The sequence below is a fragment of the Oncorhynchus mykiss genome, chromosome 7 (assembly GCF_013265735.2).
Source record: "Oncorhynchus mykiss isolate Arlee chromosome 7, USDA_OmykA_1.1, whole genome shotgun sequence".
Taxonomy (NCBI): domain Eukaryota; kingdom Metazoa; phylum Chordata; class Actinopteri; order Salmoniformes; family Salmonidae; genus Oncorhynchus; species Oncorhynchus mykiss.
In genome coordinates, this window is record NC_048571.1 from 82,160,957 (window position 1) to 82,183,861 (window position 22,905).

The window sequence follows — 22,905 nt, forward strand, 5'->3', positions numbered from 1 at the left end:
AGTGGGTTTGGCGATGAATATGAAGCAAGGGCCAGCCAACGAGATCATACAGGTCACAGTGGTGGGTAGTATATGGGGCTTTGGTGACAAAACGGATGGCACTGTGATAGACTGCAGCCAATTTGTTGAGTAGAGTGTTGGAGGCTATTTTGTAAATGACATCGCCGAAGTCAAGGATTGGTAGGTTGGTCAGTTGTACGAACGCATGTTTGGCAGCATGAGTGAAGCATGCTTTGTTGCGAAATAGGAAGCCGATTCTAGATTTAATTTTGGATTGGAGAATGTGAGTCTGGAAGGAGAATTTACAGTCTAACCAGACACCTAGGTATTTGTAGTTGTCCACATATTCTAAGTCAGAACCGTCCAGAGTAGTGATGCTGGGCAGGTGATGGCAGCGATCGGTTGAAGAGCATGCATTTAGTTTTACTTGCATTTAAGAGCAGTTGGAGGCCATGGAAGGAGGGTTGTATGGCATTGAAGCTCTTCTGGAGGTTAGTTAACACACTGTCCAACGAAGGGCCAGAGGTATACAGAACGGTGTCGTCTGCGTAGAGGTGGATCAAAGAATCACCAGCAGCGAAAGCGACATCATTGAGGTATACAGAGAAGAGAGTCGGCCCGAGAATTGAACCCTGTGGCACCCCCATAGAGACTGCCAGAGGTCCGGACAACAGGCCCTCCGATTTGACATACTGAACTCTATCGGAGAAGTAGTTGGTGAACCAAGCGAGGGAATCATCTGAGAAACCAAGGCTGTTGAGTCTGCCAATAAGAATGTTGTGATTGACAGATTAACAAGCCTTAGCCAGGTCGATGAATACGGCTGCACAGTAATGTCTCTTATCGATGACGGTTATGATATCGTTTAGGACCTTGAGCGTGGCTGAGGTGCACCCATGACCAGTTCTGAAAACAGATTGCATAGCGGAGAAGGTACGGTGAAATTCTCAATTATTGTAGATTTATCATAGTAGTGACAGTGTTTCCTAGCCTCAGTGCAGTGGGCAGCTGGGAAGAGGTGCTCTTATTCTCCATAGACCAGAAAAAGTTGCTTTTTTAAAAATATGTCGCTAGAGGGGTCTGAATATATGCTAAATATGGCGACAAAGACGCTAAGTTGGCAACACTGAACCAAATGTGTGCCGTGATAATTTAAAACAATAATAATACAGTCATGTGACCTTTTAAAATATGTTCCGTAGGTCAGGTCTGACATTATTGTATCTTGTCTCAACCTGTCCTGCTGATCTGTTGTGATTAGCACAGATTTATTTTTCTAAGAAGATAATATTGCTTTAAATTTCAATATATTCTTTGGTAGGTTTATTCTAATCAACAGTAGCCTTTCCGTTTCAACACATACTATACATGAGTAGGCTATCCATTTCAACAGTCATTTCGGTCCAAAATAACATTTGGAACGTTGCCAATGCCATGACCCGCCTACCCTACAACGGTATGGGACATGACGTTTGGCACCACTTCAGCGTGTTGGGGAAAAGCTTTAAGAGCTCTGGTGTAGGCGGTATTAAAGGGAGGGTCGACAGTCTGGCGATAGTGGAGCCGCTACAATTCTATCATCTCGTTCATTTCATTTCTTAAGATGCTCAATCCTCATGAGGGCCAAGGTAAGTGTTTAAAATGTATATGTCTAAATTGTAGTATTTATAACAACAACAAAAAATGCTTTGGATGAGTAGGGTGCGTGCGGATTGTCTATTACTAAAGCACACACTGCAGACCAACATTCCGGAGTTAGAGGAAGTGTCATATTTCAAAGGCTTGGAACAGCGAAATCGGTGAAGGCTCTACACTTCCTTGAATTCATGTATTTATTTATAAGGGCCCAACCAACCAGTCTATGCTTTTAGAAATACAAAAAATGCTTTGGATGAGTAGGGTGCGTGCGGATTGTCTATTACTAAAGCACACACTGCAGACCAAAATTCCGGAGTTAGAGGAAGTGTCATATTTCCAAGGCTTGGAAGAGCGAAATCGGTATTTTTTGTTTTTGACTACTCCATAGTGCTGAGAGACTAGTGCTATTTGAGTCTGTTTCCGTTTATATATGTATCATGGTTTCCGTTTTTCCCCCCCAGTAAAAGTAGGCTTGCATTATGTGAGTTGAGTGCTGTAACACAGAATAAAACAATTAATATACTACCATATGATGGTAGTGACTGCCCATTACTGCTTATCATTTATTATTTTTTATTTTATTTTATTTACACTTTTACTGATTTATAAACTGGGTGGTTCGAGTCCTGAATTCTGAAAGCCGTGATATATTTAAGCAGTAAGGACGAGGGGTTGCGATATTTGGCAGTGGTGTAAAAAGTACTCAATTCTCATACTTAAGTAAAAGTAAAGATACCTTACTAGAAAATGACTCAAGTAAAAGTGAATTGCTAAAATATCAAAAGTAAAAGTATAAATCATTTAAAATTCCTCATATTAAACAAACCAGATGGCACATTTTTTCTTGTTTTGTTTGATTGACGGATAGCCAGAGGCACACCAACACTCAGACATCATTTAGAAACAAAGCATTTGTGTTCGATGAGTCCGCCAGATCATAAGCAGTAGGGATGACCCGGGATATTATCTTGATAACTGTGTGAATTGGACCATTTTCCTGTCAAAACCTTTGGGTGTCATGGAAAATGTATTGAGTAAAAATTATATTTTCTTACATTTTCCCTGACACCCCAAAGTATGTTTGAATGCTAAATGACGAGACAGAGGCATTGATGCGAGTAACCAGTCTTGTTCAGTACATCACAACACATCCGGGTATCTGAAGCACCCCGGTAAAACACAAGAGTTGCAGTAATGAACATTTACCAACAGATGGCATCACTGTGCCATCTTACACCCATAACATCTTCCCTTTAATAAAATAGGACAGGAGGTGTCAATTCACTAACAAAACAAACCTAGTAACAATTTCCAACATGAACAGTTTAGTATTTTTTTTTTTTTTTTTTTTTCCAGAACAACAACACATTTTGATATTCTCTTCACTTTTATCTCTGTCAACAATCCCTGATGGGAAACCTACAGATTAAGTATTTTTGGTGGCTGGGACAGACGCCCGCATCGTGAAAAGACAGGGGGCTTGTCTGCGAGGACTGCGGGTTCCCGCACAGGCGTGTCACCTGAATGTCTAAGGGGAGAATTGATGGGTGAGGGAGCGGCCGACCTGTGATCCCCTGGCTCTTCGCCCAGTGCCTCAGGCCCCATGTGACTTGCTGGGGTTCTGTCTTTTGTCATGCGACCCCTTTGACCATCAGGGTTCTGAGTAGGTGCTGTCTCAGCAATCCGAAGGTCAACCCTGTTACGACGGTACAGTGATCCATTCACTTCGACCAAGTAGGAGCGTGGTGCCACTTTCTGTACACAGGATCCGAGTCTCCAGAGGCCTGTCCGGTCCCCTGGTAGTGGCTTCATTCGCACCGTTTCACCCACCCTGAGCTCAGGTAAGTCTTTTGCTGATTTGTCGTAGATGAACTTGGAGACCTGTCTTCTGTGACGTAGCTTCACCAGCACGTCTGTCACCACACATGGCTCCAGGAGAGTGCTGGCTACTGGCAGAGCTGCTTTTAAGCGCCGTGCCATGAGGCGCTGTGCCGGGCTGCTGTCCATGCCTTCTGTCGGGGTATTGCGCCACTGCAGGATTGCTTTCCAAGCATCTTTGCCCTCTCGCAGAGCCTTTTTGCAGAGGTTCTTTGCGATTTTTACTGCGGACTCTGCCTTCCCATTAGCTTTTGGGTGTCGTGGTGATGAAGTGACGTGCTCGAATTCCCATCCTGCAGCAAATTTTCGGAACTCAACTCCGGAGAATTGGGGTCCATTGTCTGAAATTACCCTATCTGGCTGTCCATAGCGGGCAAACTGAGCCTTGCAGCGTTTGATCGTTGTCTCTGCTGAGAGGTCGGGGAGGAGGTCGATCTCCCAAAAGTCTGAGTAATGATCGACTACCAGCAGAAAGTCTTTGCCACTGTGCTGGAAGAGATCTAGACTTACTATCTGCCAGGGGCGCATCGGTAGCTCGTGGGACATCATCGTCTCTCTCTGTTGCTCAATGGCATATTCATTGCAGATTGTGCATTTACTGACATAGTCTTTAATTTCACTCTGCATTCCTGGCCAATACAGTGTGTCACGTGCTTGTCTGTAACAGGCCTCACCTCCTATGTGACTTGAGTGCACGCGTGCCAACATCTCAGGGCGCAGAGACCGGGGAATAACGACTCTCTGACTCTTGAATATCACTCCGTTTTGAACACTGAGCTCCTCTTTGATTGGCCAATATTCTCTGACGGCTAAAGCAGTTTCTTCCCTGCAGTCGGGCCAGCCCATCAGAATCACAGACCTCAATGCCTGGAGTTGCCCGTCCCTGTCTGTGTGCTGTCTGATTTGTATAAAGCGCTGGTCCGTAACATTAAGGTAGTCAGCCTGGTTGATGTGTTCAACATCCACTTGCTCTGTTTGCAAGCTGCACACTGCGTGTTGTTCATGCATGGAGCGTGTGTGAGTGCCTGATGCAGTAGCCCTGCTGAGCGTGTCACTCACATACATCTCTGGCCCTGGCTTATACACCACCTTGAGGTTGTAGTTTTGTAGGGCCAGTAGCATGCTCTGCAGTCGTTTTGGGGCATTCAGGAGAGGCTTGCTGAATATAGCAATAAGGGGCTTGTGATCGGTCTCTGCGGTAATATTGTCGCGCCCGTACAGGTAGTGGTGGAAGCGTTGGCATGCAAACACAATGCTGAGGCACTCCTTCTCTATCTGGGCATAGTTCTGCTCTGTTGGGGTGAGTGCCCTAGAGGCGAATGCCACAGGCTGGCCCTCCTGCATGAGGCAACAGCCAAGTCCATACTGGCTTGAGTCACTCTGAATCGTGACAGGTTTTGACACATTGTAGTATCGCAGTACAGGTGTCTGGGTGACCAGTTGTTTTATTTCCCTCACCGCTGCGTCATGTTTTGGGAGCCAATGCCAGATGGTGTCCTTGTCCATGAGCCTCCTCAGTGGCTCACACACTTCAGAGAGCCGCGGTAGGAATTTGGCCAGGTAGGTGACGAATCCGACGAAGCGCTGCACTCCCTTCACGTCAGATGGGTGGGGCATTTCCAAGACAGCCTTCACTTTTTCAGGATCCGCCTTCAATCCGGTGGAGGACAAGATGTGCCCATGAAAGCGGACCTCTGGCACTTTAAACTGAAGCTTTTTTATGCTTAGCCTTAGCTTGACCTGTCTGCATCTGACCATCAGGGCCAGCAGCTTGGCGTCATGGTCACATTCTGCCTCCTCATCACTGTCCCCACAGCCCACTACGAGAATGTCATCTGCTATGGGTTCCACGCCACTAAGTCCCATCAACAGCTCATGCTGTTTCCGCTGATACACCTCTGGAGCCACGGAGACACCAAACGGAAGCTTCAACCACCTCTTCCTGCCCCAGGGTGTCCAAAAGGTGGTCATGTAGCTGCTGGGCTCGTCGAGCTTGCACTGCAGAAAGGCATCTCTGGCATCCACGAGCGTGAAGACTCTGGCCTTTGGGAGCTTGTAAAGAACATCCTCCAACGTGGGCATAATGTAATGTGAACGTCGCAGAGCCCGGTTGAGGTGTTTAGGATCAATGCATATCCGTAGCTTGTCTGGTTTCTTGACGATAACCATATTACTTATCCAGTCCGTAGGCTCGGTGACGGATATGATGTGGCCATCTGCTTCGTATTTGTCAAGCTGAGCCTTCGTAGCTGCTTTCATGGCCACTGGTACATTGCGGGGTGCACACTGGACAGGCTGGATTTCTGCGTCCAACTCAAAGTGGACTTCCCCAGGAACTGACTCGACCGGTGCGTTGAAGACATCATGGTACTTGCTTAGGAGTGTCTCCTTGCTCAGGGGCCCAGCCTGGACTTTGTCAATAATGTTAAGATCAGCTGGGATGGTGAAGTTAATAAGTCCAAGGCGCTCGCATGTAGAACCTGACAGTAACGGCTGTTGACTAGCCTCAACTATTTCAAACTCAAGGGTGTATTTCTGGCCACGTAAAACACACTCTGTCACAAACAGGCCTAAAGAGGTCATGAACTGGCCTGAATACAGTTTCAGCTTGGTGCTACTCTGTGTGAGTTTGTCTCTGGGCGCAAGCCTCCTTTTGTCTTTAAGGCTCATAACGTTGCATGTGGCCCCTGAATCTAGCTGGCATTGCTGTGGTTTATTATTAAGTAGCAGAGTGACAAACCACTTTTGTCCTTTTGCCCTCACTGCCCCTATGCACTCGCTAGCATATACATCCTCTGTGCTGTCGTTCCCTTCATCTGTGTTTGTTTCCATGGAGTGCACTTTACCCTCCTTTCTCTTGCTTTTCATGCAGACCCTTGCGAAGTGATTAGCTGTACCACAGGATTTGCATATTTTTCCATAGGCTGGGCAGTGTTCTTTTCCTCGTCCATGAGAAATGCCACAATATCGGCATGTATTGGGGTTGTCTACTGCAGAGTTGGCTGTAGTATTAGCATTAGCTGTGGCAAAGGGGAATTTCTTTACTGGCTGCCTGAATGTAGCATTTACATTGTCCGTATGTTGCCTTTCTAGCTCCATGGACCTCATCCGTATATCAGTAAGCTCTGCTGCACGGCATGTCTCCACTGCCAAGGCCAGCGTCAGGTCACGTTCTCTCAGCAAACGTCTGCGGGTGCCCTCATCCGTTATGCCAAGCACAATCGTATCTCTGATCAGTTCATCTCTTAAAGCACCATAGTCACATGTAGCTGCCTTTTCCCTTAACCTAGTGACAAAGCTGTCAATGGACTCCCCGTCCTCCTGTTTGCAACGACCGAAAACATAACGCTCGTAGATGACGTTCTTTGCTGGCGTAAAGTAATGTTCAAGAGCATCAAGAATAGCTATAGCGTTACCTTGCTGTGCTGCTGTTAGGTTCAGGTTGTGTTTGTATACGTGTCGGCATTCAGTTCCCATTATAGTCCTCAAAGTGGCAGCCACTACCTCATCTTCCTTTTCCAGAAGTCCCGTTGCTAGCGCGTAGTCCTCCCATTCACCTCTAAACGTATCCCAGTTCGTGCTCCAATCCCCGCTGAGCTTCATAACGGCGGGAGGGGGAATGTTCGCTGCCATGTCTAACCGATGCTAACAACACTGAAGCTAACTAGCAAACTCACTCTAGCTTAAGGCCAATTCCGGGCGAAATTTTACACAAATAAGCATTTGTTTGTAAACCAGAGCAGGTGACTCTAATTTGCGGAAAGCATGGTTAGTTATCCGACTCTGACACCATGTTTGAATGCTAAATGACGAGACAGAGGCATTGATGCGAGTAACCAGTCTTGTTCAGTACATCACAACACATCCGGGTATCTGAAGCACCCCGGTAAAACACAAGAGTTGCAGTAATGAACATTTACCAACAGATGGCATCACTGTGCCATCTTACACCCATAACAAAGTACTCGATACATTTTGAATGTTTAGCAGGACTGGAAAATGGTCCAATTCACGCACTTATCAAGAGAACATCCCTGGTCATCCCTACTGCCTCTGATCTGGCGGACTTACTAAACACAAATGTATTGTTTGTAAATAATGTCTGAGTGTTGGAATGTGCCCCTGGCTATCCATACATTTTAAAAACAAGAAAATGGTGCCGACTGCTTTGCTTAATACAAGGAATTTGAAATGATTTATACTCTTACTTTTGGTACTGAAGAATATTTTAGCAATTACATTTACATTTGATACTTAAGTATATTTAGAAGCAAATACTTTTTGATTTTTACTCAAGTAGTATTTTACTGGGTGAATTTCTATTAAGGGATCTATACTTTTACTCAATTATGATAAATTGGGTACTTTTCCCACCACTGAAAATAAATCATACATCACTGAAAAACTGGGATCATACACTTTTCAAGTATTACCATCACAACAACTGTATTTCCCCAAGATTGCATTTAGGAATGTTGCGCAGTGACTGGGCTTAATTACAGCACAGTTCTTTCTGCACAGTAATCAGCTGTGTGATACGTTTCACGCTCCTGCCACCTGACTGTTGTAATTCAACAGGCAATTGAACGACGAAGCTCATGAACAGCTTCTGTAATTCATCTGGTTTTTAAACAATGATCTAGGCCTAGACTACAGAATATAATTATTACATTATTCATTGTTTTATTTAACCAACAAGTGATTCGTGTAAATAATGTTCATGGCTTAACGTGAAAGCAGCATAGTGTATGATTTCTTTGCTAATAACTACATCGCTATGTAGTCTGATATGGAAAAAATACAGTCCATATGAAAGCTTGATTAACTGGGCTGGTGAGCTCGGCAGTTGTTGTCGGGCCAGCAGAAGGCCCTAAATGTCGAGCCCTGTAGTCAGTCTCTTTAGCTAATCCACTCCCTGTAACGTTACTCATGTGCCAAAGAAATATCTCCACTTACTGGAGTAGACAGACTTTGGGCCTGGTTATCCCTCTGGCTTCACCTCTTCCTATCTGGTGTGACTCACAAATGTCAGGTAATGACTGTAGCTCTCGCCTTGGGCCAACCAGTGCAATTTTGCAAATAACATATTTCTATGGCAAGTTTCGTTAAGATCGGGCCTGTGCTGTCTGAGATATTTCATGTGACTTAACACTATAGACCAAAGTTCTGAAGTTAGAGAAAGGGAAGGGATTTCATCATTGGGGACAATATGAGTCAAATTAAAACTTCAAAAAGTTTTCTCCCTTCTGTTATTCGTTTCCACCATAGACCGTATAAACAGTTTTCCACCCGCATCTCGACCCCTTCCACTCTACAGTATCATGTCACTGGCAGTTGAAAAATATCAAATTCCATGACCGTGACAGCTGCACATGGAAGCTGCGGCCCTACGGATCACGATCCAGCGAGCTGTTTTTATTACGGTCACTCAGAGCATCTATGCATATCTATACCATGCAGTATTGCCTTCAGAATGTATTCACACCCCTTTACTTTTTCCACATTTTGTTGTGTTACAGCCTCAATTTAAAGTTGATTAAATAGAGATATTTTCTGTCACTGGCGTACACACAATACCCCATAATGCCAAAGTGGAATTATGTTTTTCAACATTTTTACAAATGAATAAAAAATGTAAAAGGTTGCAAGTGAATAAGTTTTCAACCCCTTTGTTATGGCAAACCTGAATAAGTTTAGGAGTACAAATGTGCTTAACAAGTCATCCAATAAGTTGAATGGACTCTCTCTGTGTGCAATAATAGTGTTAAGTGTGATTTTTTGAATGACCTCATCTCTGTACCGCACACATACAATTATTTGTAAGGTCCCTCATTAGAGCAGGGAATTTCAACCACAAAGATCAGGGAGGTTTTCAAATGCCTCCCAAAGGGCACCGGTTGGTAAGCAGACATTGAATATATCTGTTAGCATGGTCAAGTTATTAATTACACTTTGGATGGTGTATCAATACACCTAATCATTACAAAGATACAGGCGTCCTTCCTAACTCAGTTGCCGGAGAAGAAGGAAACCGCTCAGGGATTTCATCATTCTTTTTATTTAACCAGGAAAAGCCTATTGAGACCAAGAGTCTCTTTTTCAAGGGAGACCTGTTCAAGAAGGCAGCAACAATCAATACATTACAGAATTAAAACTTGCAACATGATCCAGCCTAAAACAAGCATTCACACTCCTCTGAGTCTCCCATCAAAAATGGTAGTAACTCCACAATACTAACCTAATTGACAGAGGGAAATAATAAGGAAGACTGTACAGAATAAAAATATCCCAAAACATGCATCCTGTTTTCAACACGGCACTAAAGTAATAATGCAACAAAAAAAATGTGGCAAAGCAAATCACTTTTTATCCTAAATACAAAGTGTTATGTTTTGGGAAAATCTAATACAACACCTTACTGAGTACCACTCTCCATATTTTCAAGCATAATGGTGGCTGCATCTTGTTATGGGTATTCTTGTAATCGTTCAAGACTGGGGAGTTTTTCAGGATAAAAAAGAAACAGAATGGAGCTAAGCACAGGCAAAATACTAGAGGAAAACCTGGTTCAGTCTGTTTTCCACCTTGCAATTATGAGATTAATTTACCTTTCAGCAGGACAATAACCTAAAACACAAGGCCAAATCTACACTGGAGTTGCTTTGGGGTATGAATACTTATGTAAATGATATATTTCTGTATTTCATTTAGTGATCAAATTAGGATCCTACATTTGTAGCATCGTATCAATGTTAGGGTCAGTTTCTGGGACATGGAGCAGTAGCCTAGTCTACCATATGGAACTATTGCTGTGTCAACAATGCTCTATCAATTTTCCAATGTGGTTCAGTGGAGAAGATAAACGTCAGCTAAAGACCGTAACTATAGACCATATAACCCCCTATAGAAACGTTCTGAAGCAATAAACAGTTCATGGTCTGCCTTGATTAAATCAGGTAGGGAGGGGACTGTTGCTCTGTCTCTGTCCATTAGTACTGTAAGCCTTACTTTTGATGTGACTTTTATTTTTGCGTAATGTATTGAGGCACTGTTATTGCTTGTACCCTGGCAACTTTTATTGTGAAAGCAGTAGTTTTCTCAGAGTTACCTGCGAGTGACTAGAGTAAAGATGCAGAGTGGATGTTTGTGACTCCTTAGCTGTATCTGTTGGACCGGGAGAAATTCTATGACAAGTAATAGTGTTCCTTTGTAACCAACGATGTATACAACCCCTGGATTGCTGATGTAATGTTTTGGCCAGGCTTTGAAGCCACCGGTCGGCCATATTGGCACCCCCCAGTAGGAGCAGTCCTCTACAGGAATGCATGGAGTTCTACAGTATTTCCATTAAATGTTTCAAGGGCAAAATTACATGTATTTAAGTATTTTTTTGTTGTAGTGGGGACAGTGACATTAGCACTCTCAAAAAATATACTTTAAGGAAAATGTTTATATATTTCTTCATTTTTTTATTTGAATGTTCAGCTCACATAATATGATTTTAAAAGTATACATTAAGTTGTCTGTAATAGAATAAATGTAAATAGCTTCCCAAAACATGTTTTCCAATGGAGGGAGGAGTACCAGACCTGAACCCCATTGAAAACCTCTGGAATGTGATCAAGAGGAAGATGGATGGTCACAAGCCATCAAACAAAGCCGAGCTACCTGAATTTCTGCTCCAGGAGTGGCATAAAGTCCCCCAACATCAATGTGAAAGACTGGTGGAGAGCATGCCAAGACGCATGAAAGCTGTGATTGAAAATCAGGGTCATTCCACCAAATATTGATTTCTGAACTCCTCCTAAGTTAAAACATTAGTATTGTGTTGTTTAAAAATGAACATGAACTTATTCTCTTTGCATTATTCGAGGTCTGACAACACTGGATCTTTTTTGTTATTTTGACCAGTTGTCATTTTTTGCAAATAAATGCTCTAAATGACAATATTCTTATTTGGAATTTGGGAGAAATGTTGTCAGCAGTTTATAGAATAAAACTAAAATGTTCATTTTACCCAAACACATACCTATAAACAGTAAAACCAGAGAAACTGGTAATTTTGCAGTAGTCTCTTCATTTTTTTCCAGAGCTGTATATATGTGCCCATCTCAGTGAACTAATCCATTGCAGCCGAAAATGTTGTCAGAGGCTCCATATGGAGCTTGTGACGCAATTGCAGAGCCTCCAGAGGCATGCAGAGTACTGCTCCGTGTTTCACATAAATTTGCATATGAAAACCGTAACTGGCACGTAGATCGGTAGCATTCCACATGAGGCATTCCACATGAGAAAGGTTGCCAACTCCTCGTGTAGCCGATTACCGACAACTTCAGGAGAGTAAGGGCAGAATCTGCAGGAGTGGGAGGAGAATAATTGGACCAGGTTGAGTTTTTTTTCTTCTAGTTATCTAGATCTCTGGCGCCCTCTTGAGGCATTTGTCTTATTTCATCAAACCGTAAGCTCAATGCGTATAGTTAATTTTATTAAAACACATAGAGGGTGTCTATATATGGAAAAATACACATTTAAGAAATTGACCAATCACTTGGTCGAAAGAACAGACGACTTTCGGTCAACCAAGATTTATTTTTTGTCGGGGACAGCCCTACTTTCCACTATATTTACAGTTAATGAAGTACAGACAACTTCTGATAATGCATTGGACTGTTGTCCCAGGATGACAGTATGTGTGTCTTTTTACATTGTCTCCTTAACTAAAACTAAAGCTTCTTTCAATCAAGTACTGGTGACTTCTCACTCCTGATAAATGCATGGACTGTTGTGAATGAAGGAATGTTTACCAAAACAGAGGATAAAAACCAAACTAAGGCTGTTTTTCTATCTTTCAGCGCTCTATGCCCCCACAGTGCCCTCCCCAGGCCCCATGGTTCCCCCAGCTAGCATGTTTGGCAATGTACCAGGGTACGAGGACACTTTAGCTGGCGGAGGAGGTAGGTGTTATCATCAGAACCCTCTAAAGATACTCAACATCATCATATCATCATGGACATTTCATAATGTCTAAGATTCTTGAAAACATTTGGGGTGTTATTATGAATTTTTGAGTGAAGTCAGTCTTGTATTATAATGTTATGACTATTGACTGTTTTAGAGACGAGCAAAAATGTTTAAAAAAAAAACCTATGAAGTCATCAAGTAGGATCCCTGAGATCATTCATACCAGGTGATATAGAGTGTCAGTGTGCTCCATTTTCATATTCAATCATTGATGAAAGTATGTGTGAACTACCTAATGCCTTTGTGTCTCAATAGGTGGATATCTCCCCCCACCGATGCCCTTACACCCGAATCGCGATCCAGAGCCTGCACCCGTACCACAAGACTGGAAGTATGGACCCATCACTGACATTACATTATGACATGGACGTTAGGTTTAGATTGATGTTACACACACACACACAGACACACACACACACACACACACACACACACACACACACACACACACACACACACACACACACACAGAGAGAGACACACACACAGACACACACACATACACACACACACACACACACACACACACACACACAGACACACAGACACACACACACAGAGTATTGATTGATTGATTGATGTGTTCCTTGTTGAATGTGGAGGTAATGTATTGGATGCTCTTTAGCAGATGCTTTTATCCAAAGCGACTTACAGTAAGGCACAGTGAGTTCATACATGTTCGATCCCTGTGTGAATCTAACCTTTGGATTTCTTGCACCACGGCGCAGGGTGACGTTGCCCCTAGATGCTTTGCGATTTCCCAACTAGTGGTTAAGGTTAGAATTGAGGGGAAGCTGATCCTGGATCAGTAAAACTCCCCCCCCCCCCCAGGCTCGTGAAACCAGACTGAATGCTCTCTTCGTTTGTGAGATCATTCTGCTTCAAAAAGGCTAACATAATTTTGGAACAAAATTCTCTCAGGCCCAGGAGTGAAGTTTCTCATAGGTACAGATCTAGAATCAGCTTCCTCTCTCTAATCCTAACCTTGAATATTAGTGGGGGAAATGCTAAAATTGACCCAAGATCATTCTCTTAGACAATGTTGAGTGTTTTGCTTTGTCATCATGGCCTACTAGTCTGGACGGCCATTTCTTTGTTCATTGATTAAATCTGTAGAGGACAGGGCACCATTAAGGGCTTTCCACCATTAAGGGCTTTCCAACATTAAGGGCTTTCCAGACACGAAGTGGTGGTGGATTGATTTTCAATAGAAAATCGGATAGCATTCTTGACCAGTAACTTGGGGTACTACAACATGAGGTGTTGTCATGCATTGGCTAAGGGTGTCAACAATGCATTGACCAGCCAACCCTGTTCTGCGGTGTCATCTTGAGGAGGCTCATCTTCTCTCATATTGTCTAGCATCCCCTCCATCACTGAAGATGTGGCGCGGGAGCGTTTTATAATGTACGCGTCTGGTAAATGCTGCTATAACAACGCCCCTGCCAAGGATGGAGTCATCACTAACATGCAGGCGTTCAACACCTATCGGGTAACACACCGTCCATCTTTTCTCTGCTCCCCTTCTCTCTTTAAAAAAAACCCCATCTAAACATGAATGATGTACAATACATGTATTATTATAATGACTTAATATTTTTTTGAATTAAGTACATTAAAACAATGTGTTGTTTCTTTTTCATGTTTAAAGAGGAAAATATGTCAGATGAAGCTACTGTTTTGCTCTCATCGCTAATAAAAAAACCCACAATGATACGGAAAATAAACTGATGCCTCACAACCACTGACCTTATGTGCTTATTGTGTTTTTACTGTCCACAGTACCGTTTGGAGACATTCACAGAGTCTAGATCTACAGAGTGGGCCACCAAGCCTTATGAAGGTAAACTATACTATCCATTATGCTCCCTACGAGTTATTGGTTCATCCTCAGACCTTGGTTCTTTCAGATACTTTGAGCGTTTGATTGAGTTGCCAGGGAGTGTCAGATGGTCGGGGTTTGCACTTCTGGGACTATGCCATTGATACCGTTGAGCCAGGAAAGCTCAGTCAAGTGCAGGGAAAACTATTTGAAAGAAAACCAATATTATTTGAACCCAGGTCTGCTTATAGTCATTACCATCTGCCCTTATATTCTTTCCCATTCAGGATCTCATCAGTCCTTATGGATCCATTCAGGTTCTCATCAGTCATTATGGATCCATTCAGGTTCTCATCAGTCCTTATGGATCCATTCAGGTTCTCATCAGTCCTTATGGATCCATGCAGGTTCTCATCAGTCATTATGGATCCATTCAGGTTCTCATCAGTCATTATGGATCCATTCAGGTTCTCATCAGTCATTATGGATCCATTCAGGTTCTCATCAGTCATTATGGATCCATTCAGGTTCTCATCAGTCCTTATGGATCCATTCAGGTTCTCATCAGTCATTATGGATCCATTCAGGTTCTCATCAGTCATTATGGATCCATTCAGGTTCTCATCAGTCATTATGGATCCATTCAGGTTCTTATCAGTCCTTATGGATCCATTCAGGATCTTATCAGTCCTTATGGATCCATTCAGGTTCTCATCAGTCCTCATGGATCCATTCAGGTTCTCATCAGTCCTTATGGATCCATTCAGGTTCTCATCAGTCCTTATTGATCCATTCAGGATCTCATCAGTCCTTATGGATCCATTCAGGATCTTATCAGTCCTTATGGATCCATTCAGGTTCTCATCAGTCCTCATGGATCCATTCAGGTTCTCATCAGTCCTTATGGATCCATTCAGGTTCTCATCAGTCCTTATGGATCCATTCAGGATCTCATCAGTCATTATGGATCCATTCAGGTTCTCATCAGTCCTTATGGATCCATTCAGGTTCTCATCAGTCCTTATGGATCCATTCAGGTTCTCATCAGTCATTATGGATCCATTCAGGTTCTCATCAGTCCTTATGGATCCATTCAGGTTCTCATCAGTCCTTATGGATCCATTCAGGTTCTCATCAGTCCTTATGGATCCATTCAGGATCTCATCAGTCCTTATGGATCCATTCAGGTTCTCATCAGTCCTTATGGATCTAACCGTAACTTGTGTTTCCTGTACCTGACAGGTGAACTGGCAGACTTCTACACGCAGACTGCCCCACGGCCGTGGGAAATCCCAGTGACCGGTCCCTCCCTGTTTCAAAACCACGAGGAGAACATAAAAGTCCCGTACACTTCATCTAACAAGGTGTTTGTCTGTCTGTTTGAATCACAAAGGGTTATTTTCTATTGTGGCTGTATTCCAGGTTAGACTATAATTGGCCAGGAAAGGACAGATTAATCATACTTTATCTTTTAGGACTTTAGGTCTAAGAATAGATCAACAAGTAAGCTACAAGAGAAGGTAAGATGTATGAGTGAGGTTTGGTTTGATGACGCTGCCTCTGTTTGTGCAGCCCTGCCACACTTGTAGTGCCTCTGGAAAGATGCCCTGCCATGAGTGCAATGGATCTGGAACAGTAAGAACACACACACACACACACACACACACACACACACACACACACACACACACACACACACACACACACACACACACACACACACACACACCTCTTTACAATTATCCATTGATTCTTCATTTAGAAAGTTTGTTGGGTCTGCAATGGATCTGGCAAACAGGGAGGAGATAGTCCCTGCAATCAATGCAATCAAAGAGGAAGGGAGAAGTAAGTCAGTCATTCATTAATTTTGAAATAATAATACAATGAAAAAAATACACTCTTCAAATCAAAGACAATCAATCTGCCTCTTTAAGGTGTACAGTACAGACATCCATACAGACTTATCTTATAGACTTGATGTTGTTTGTGTCTCTAGCTGCTCTAAATGTCATGGTAACGGGACTAAAGAATGTGAGACCTGCAAGGGCAAGCAGCAACTGTTGACCTACATCAACCTTAAAGTCGAGTGGTGAGTCCTTGGGATTTTAAAAATACAATTATAAACTCATTAAGAGATTTATAATAAAAGTGTAAATTTAAGAAATGTTTTTATGAAATTGTCAACTTTGACATATGTTAATAAAATTGGAAACTTAGTAAGATATTTTTTATAAAATTGAAGACTTATGAAGAGATTTTTAGTAAAATGTTAAACTTATGAAGATATATTTTTTTAATGGTACACTTAATATATTTTTTTGTAAAATAATTAAAAAAATGGTAACATTTGTTTACTTATCAAGAGATTTATAGTAAACATTTACACTTATTAAGAGATTTATAGTAAACATTTCCACTTAAGAATTTTTTTGTACAGTTATATTCAAAGACATTACATTTAGAGACAGAAATGATTGAATATGCAAAGTTGATTGTATTGTAAATGCAACGCAATATGCACATTTCCTAATGTGTTCACAATTCATGTTTTTTACTTTTTTATTTAAGTCGAATGGTGAGTTGTTATGAGGAACACATGTTTCTGTAAATCATATCTTCTTATTAAGAGATGATGGTTCGGAAACCAGAAATGGTCATAAAATTTAGTATACAAATGATGTACAACCATTTTTATTATTTCAGGAAGGATAATGTTGAGGACTGTTATTATTTCAGGAAGGATAATGTTGAGGACTGTTATTATTTCAGGAAGGATAATGTTAAGGGCTGTTATTATTTCAGGAAGGATAATGTTGCGGACTATGATATTATTTCAGGAAGGATAATGTTGAGGACTATGTTATTATTTCAGGAAGGATAATGTTGAGGACTATGTTATTATTTCAGGAAGGATAATGTTGCGGACTTTGTTGTTATTTCAGGAAGGATAATGTTGCAGACTTTGTTGTTATTTCAGGAAGAATAATGTTGAAGACTATGTTGTGGAGCAGAACAGTGGGCTGGAGGTTGACGATCTGAGCGATGTGACTGGAAAGACACTCTTCAAAAACGCCCAGTACATGGTAAGGAAGGAACAAAACAGACTGGGGTGTATTCATTAGTGATCACCGTAGCAAAAAGGCTTATTTCTTATCGGACATGTTTTGACCCTGCTTTACAAGGTCAGTCCCTCCTGTAAACCATTTAAAAACCTCTCTCTGCTCCGCTGCTTAACTACAACTTCTGTTTACGAACAAAACAGAACTCAACAGCTTTTACGTCCTGTGTCAGAGCGTTTAGAGTAAACGCTTTTCGTTCCAAAATGTTTTACTACAGTGCAAAACGTTTGCCCTTGTTAGGTTCCCCTTGTAAACTATATAAGTAACACGTGACATTTTTGTATTTTCTTTCTATTCGGTTAAAAAAAATAGTTTTATCGTTTCTGAGATATTACTGAAATGTTGTGTGTGACATCATCACATTCCTCTGTTCATCAGCTGTATCCAGTGTATGGCTTCCCAGATCCGTCTTTATCCCAGGCTTCAGACCGTTTGGTTAGAGAACACCAGGCGAAATACTCCCAGAACTCCCGCATCCTTCAACAGGTACAATATTTGTTATACCAGCGGTTCTCAAACCCGCAGCCGTTCCTATATGAACTATTCCAAAAGTAGCGCACCTAATTCAAGTTGTAAACTATTTATCAAGCCCTTGACTAGTTGAATCAAGTGAGTTAGTTCAGGACTACAACCGAGGAGAGGTTTGAGAACCACTGTGTTACAGTGACAGGTACAGTACAGGCAACTTTACAAGCAGAAGTTATAATATTTGTACACAGGATATGACAACATCTGTTAGCCATGTTTCTCAACTTTAAACCCTTTTGGGGGTGGTTTTCCGGACACTGATTAAGAAAAGTAAACTCGATGGAGAATCTCCATTTAAAATGCATTAATCTCCATTTAAAATGCATTAATCTCCATTTAAAATGCATTGATCTCCATTTAAAATGCATTCATCTCCATTTAAAATGCATTCATCTCCATTTAAAATGCATTAATCTCCATTTAAAATGCATTCATCTCCATTTAAAATGCATTTTACTCCCGGATTAGGCTTAATCTGTGCACAGGAAACCAGGAAACCGCCCCATTGAGCTCCGTACTGCTTATTGATGATCACCTGTCAATCAACTAATAAGTTAAATGGTCTCACTCTTCTGTTGTTGTTTCAGCAACAAACCATCGAGTTGATTCCCATCACCAAGGTGACCTACAAGTGGAAGGGAGGCATCCATGTTTACTATATCTATGGGAACGAACACCAGGTCAAAGCTCCTGACTACCCTGCCACCTGCTGCTGCTCCATCATGTAACCAGTCATGTCAGCCAGCCAGCCAGTCAGTCAGCCAGCCAGCCAGCCAGTCAGCCAGTCAGCCAGCCAGCCAGCCAGCCACTTAGCCATACCTCTTTTGGTGAATGCGTCACCAGGCCAGCCCAATACAGCTGGCCTTGACTCTGCTTAGTTCAGCTCTGTATGAAAAAAGGTTGAGTTTATCAGTTTGCTAGTTAGTTAGCTAGTTAGTTAGGTAGGTATTGTAGGTAGTTCTTTAGGGCCTTTTACCTTTTCCCCAGGAGTTTAGGGCTAAGTGTATTCTAATCAGTATACTACATGTTGTTTTTTATTTTTATAATAATTATTGCAGCCCTGGAATTTCATGAATTTGTTTTTTGTTTCAACTTTCAATTTTTCACAAGTAAATGACTTTATGCAAAGATATAGAAAAACTAAAGGCTATTGAAGCAAATTGCTGCATGTCTGATTCATTCTTGTTACATAGACTTTAGTACAGTCAATAAAGTGAAAAGGTGATATTATTATTCTATAATGAAATAAATAAATAAAATCATTCAAACTTCAAAGAGAAGTTAACCATTTATGTCTTTTATGTTATATCTCCCTGTTGTTAGTGTTTTTTAGGTCAGTGTGTTATGAGTGACAATGTTATGCTTTTCTGAGTGAGAATTGTTGCCAGTGTTATGGTCCAACAAGCTTATTTTGAGACATGTATGAAGTGTTTTGTTGGTTTGAGGGAGTTTTGGAGGTGAGATGAACTGTTTGGCCAAGACGCATGTTGGTAATGCAGACTGTGTGAAGAGTTTTGAAAAAGTGGCATCAGTATTGACCGACGCTTGTTAGCGATTGAACAAAAAAACTGTAATGCTGCTTAAAGTTTGCCACAAGCCACCTGGGAGACACACCAAACATGTGGAAGAAGGTGCTCTGGTCAGATGAAACCAAAATGGAACTTTTTGGCAACAATGCAAAACGTTATGTTTGGCGTAAAAGCAACACAGCTCATCACCCTGAACACACCATCCCAACTGTCAAACATGGTGGTGGCAGCATCATGGTTTGGGCCTGCTTTTCTTCAGCAGGGACAGGGAAGATGGTTAAAATTGACGGGAAGATGGATGGAGCCAAATACAGGACCATTCTGGAAGAAAACCTGCAAAAGACCTGAGACTGGGACGTAGATTTGTCTTCCAACAAGACAGTGATCCAAAACATAAAGCAAAATCTACAATGGAATGGTTCAAAAATAAACATATCCAGGTGTTAGAATGGCCAAGTCAAAGTCCAGACGTGAATCCAATCGAGAATCTGTGGAAAGAACTGAAAACTGCTGTTCACAAATGCTCTCCATCCAACCTCACTGAGCTCGAGCTGTTTTGCAAGGAGGAATGGGAAGAAATTTCAGTCTCTCGATGTGCAAAACTTATAGAGACATACCCCAAGCGACTTACAGCTGTAAGGTGGCGCTACAAAGTATTAACTTAAGGGGGCTGAATAATTTTGCACGCCCAATTTTTGCGTTTTTGATTTGTTAAAAAAGTTTGAAATATCCAATAAATGTCGTTCCACTTCATGATTGTGTCCCACTTGTTGTTGATTCTTCTGTATGGATGTGAGTCACCATTTAATCTGTAATGATTGGGACTGGAGCAGCCTAAATGGAATATCCCTGTGCAATTAGTATTCTCCCATTAGGCCTATGATTCATTTATTGACGTTTACAGTGTTACTGATATGGACATTTCCACTGTGAAGATATTACGCTTTGACTCAGTTTATTCCATTTAAAATGTATACCAAACAAAAAACTGTCATGTTCTGATCTTAGTTCTTTTGTTATGTCTTTGTTTTAGTATAGTCAGGGCGTGAGTTGGGTGGGTAGTCTATGTTCTTTTTTCTATGTTGTGGTTTTGTGTTTGGCCTGGTATGGTTCTCAATCAGAGGCAGGTGTCGTTCGTTGTCTCTGATTGAGAATCATACTTAGGTAGCCTTTTCCCACCTGTGTTTTGTGGGTGATTATTTTCTGTTCTGTGTTTTGCTTCACCGTCCAGGACTGTTCATTTTGTCGTTTTATTGTTTTTGTTCAGTATTCTTATTAAAACAATATGGACACTTACGACGCTGCGCATTGGTCCTCACCTCATTCCAACGACGAGCGTTACAGAATCACCCAGAGCCAGAGTCTCCCGTCGGAGTCTCCCGTCTGTCAGGTGCTGCCGGAGTCTCCCGCCTGTCCGGTGCTGCCGGAATCTCCTGTCCATTCTGGGCCCCTACCGTTCAGGACTGTTAGTTTTGTCGTTTTACTGTTTTTGTTCAGTATTCTTATTAAAACAATATGGACACTTACGACGCTGCGCATTGGTCCTCACCTCATTCCAACGATGAGATGTTTTTAAACTCAAGGTGTCATGTCCTTGCTGAAACCCCATCACGTTTTCCAAAAACTCTGTTAAATATCTGCTCTGAATTAAGATGAAATTAATCTGCTGAAACAATGGGGTTTCAGCTATGACATGACACCTTGAGTTTAAAAACATCTCTTTTGGTTATTTAACTACAGTAAGTGTCTGTACACCCGGTAAGGGATTACGGTAATGAAATTACATCACGGGTCCCTGATCTGTACTACACAGAAATGTATCAGTGACGATTTTGTACATCTTGGCGCATGCCAGCAAAGCCACTACACAAGACAACACTAAACAATACATTAATTGCACTATAACGGTGACAAATGGTGCCCACAAACTGTTAGGGCCTACATAAAGCTGTCCCAACAGCAGAGTTCCAACAGCAGCCCCCACTGCTACACCTGGCTTTCAGCGGAGCCTTGCCTGGCAGCGAAACAGTTCATTGAGCATAATTTACTGCCTTAAAAAAAACATAGCTGATATAGCAGACTTGCTTAAACAAATGTGGTTTCTACTGACAATTGAGTACAATTGAGTATGGATTAAGGTGACTACAAGCGGACAAGAGGCAATCCGTAATTTCGATTACGACATTAATGAGTGAGCGACGACGGACGTAGTCAGTATAACTATTTGTTCAGCACTTTTGAAATGTACAGCGACAGAATTCAGAACATGGGCCGTTCTTACAGTGTTCTCCCTGTACACCAAGTCAGAACCGTAGGATAAATTAAGGGGGCATATAAACAGACAATGAAAGCTCTTACAATATTCAATGATTACATTTCTCTAAACAGATTATAGGCTACATGTGCACCACCAAGTTAAAACAGTAGGCGAAATTAAGAGGTGAAAATAGACCAAATTATTGGGGTGAGGCACATTGAAGCCGTTTGTGTCTTTGCGTGTCAAAACAAGATACACGTCATATTACACTATTTAAAAAAAAATGCTAATTGGGTAGCCATTTGATTAGATGTTCAGGAGTCTCATTTCTTTGGGGGTAGAAGCTGTTTAGAAGCCTCTTGGACCTAGACTTGGTGCTCCGGTACCGCTTGCCATGCAGTAGCAGAGAGAGTCTATGACTAGGGTGGCTGGAGACTTTGACAATTTTTAGGGCCTTCCCCAAACTGTTGCAACAAAGTTGGGAGCACAGAATCGTCTAGAATGTCATTGTTTGCTGTAGGGTTAAGATTTCCCTACACTGGAACTAAGGGGCCTAGCCCGAACCATAAAAACATATTCCTCCTCCACCAAACTTTACAGTTGACACTATGCATTGGGGCAGGTAGCGTTCTCCTGGCATCTGCCAAACCCAGATTCGTCCGTTTGACTGCCAGATGGCGAAGCGTGATTCATCACTCCAGAGAACGCGTTTCCACTGCTCCAGAGTCCAATGGCGGCGAGCTTTACACCATTCCAGCCAACGTTGGCATTGCGCATGGTGATCTTAGGCTTGTGTGCGGCTGCTCGACCATGGAAACACAGTTCTTGTGCTGATGTTGCTTCCAGAGGCCGTTTGGAACTCGGTAGTGAGTGTTGCAACCGAGGACAGATGTTTTTTTACACGCTACGCACTTCAGCACTCAGCAGTCCCATTCTGTGAGCTTGTGTTGTCTACCACTTTGCAGCTGAGCCATTGTTGCTGCTAGACGTTTCCACTTCACAATAACAGCACTTACAGTTGACTGAGGCAGCTCTAGCAGGGCACGTTGAAAGACCCTGAGCTCTTCAGTGAGGCCACTCTACTGCCAATGTTCATCTTGCAGATTGCATGGC

General features: G+C 42.1%; 1 protein-coding gene across 1 annotated transcript; it reads left to right on the top strand.

Annotated features, from left to right (window-relative positions):
- Positions 1-1,470: 1,470 nt before the first annotated feature.
- LOC110529047 (protein SSUH2 homolog) lies at positions 1,471-19,286 on the top strand. Its single transcript, XM_036984221.1, has 12 exons — positions 1,471-1,628; positions 12,369-12,470; positions 12,793-12,868; positions 13,900-14,029; positions 14,320-14,380; positions 15,602-15,723; positions 15,932-15,994; positions 16,122-16,204; positions 16,356-16,448; positions 17,337-17,442; positions 17,857-17,964; positions 18,594-19,286. Exons 1-12 carry the CDS (start codon positions 1,604-1,606, stop codon positions 18,732-18,734), a joined length of 1,110 nt encoding a protein of 369 aa, XP_036840116.1. The 5' UTR covers positions 1,471-1,603; the 3' UTR covers positions 18,735-19,286.
- The last annotated feature ends 3,619 nt before the right edge of the window (positions 19,287-22,905 follow it).

What these genes read in the sequence shown, in the direction of transcription:
- LOC110529047 (XM_036984221.1), top strand. Translation starts at nt 1,604, where the DNA reads ATGCTCAATCCTCATGAGGGCCAAG. An exon ending in AGTGCAATGGATCTGGAACA is followed by an intron (nt 15,995 to 16,121) that starts GTAAGAACACAC and finishes TTCTTCATTTAG; the next exon opens with AAAGTTTGTTGGGTCTGCAA. An exon ending in TCAAAAACGCCCAGTACATG is followed by an intron (nt 17,443 to 17,856) that starts GTAAGGAAGGAA and finishes TCTGTTCATCAG; the next exon opens with CTGTATCCAGTGTATGGCTT.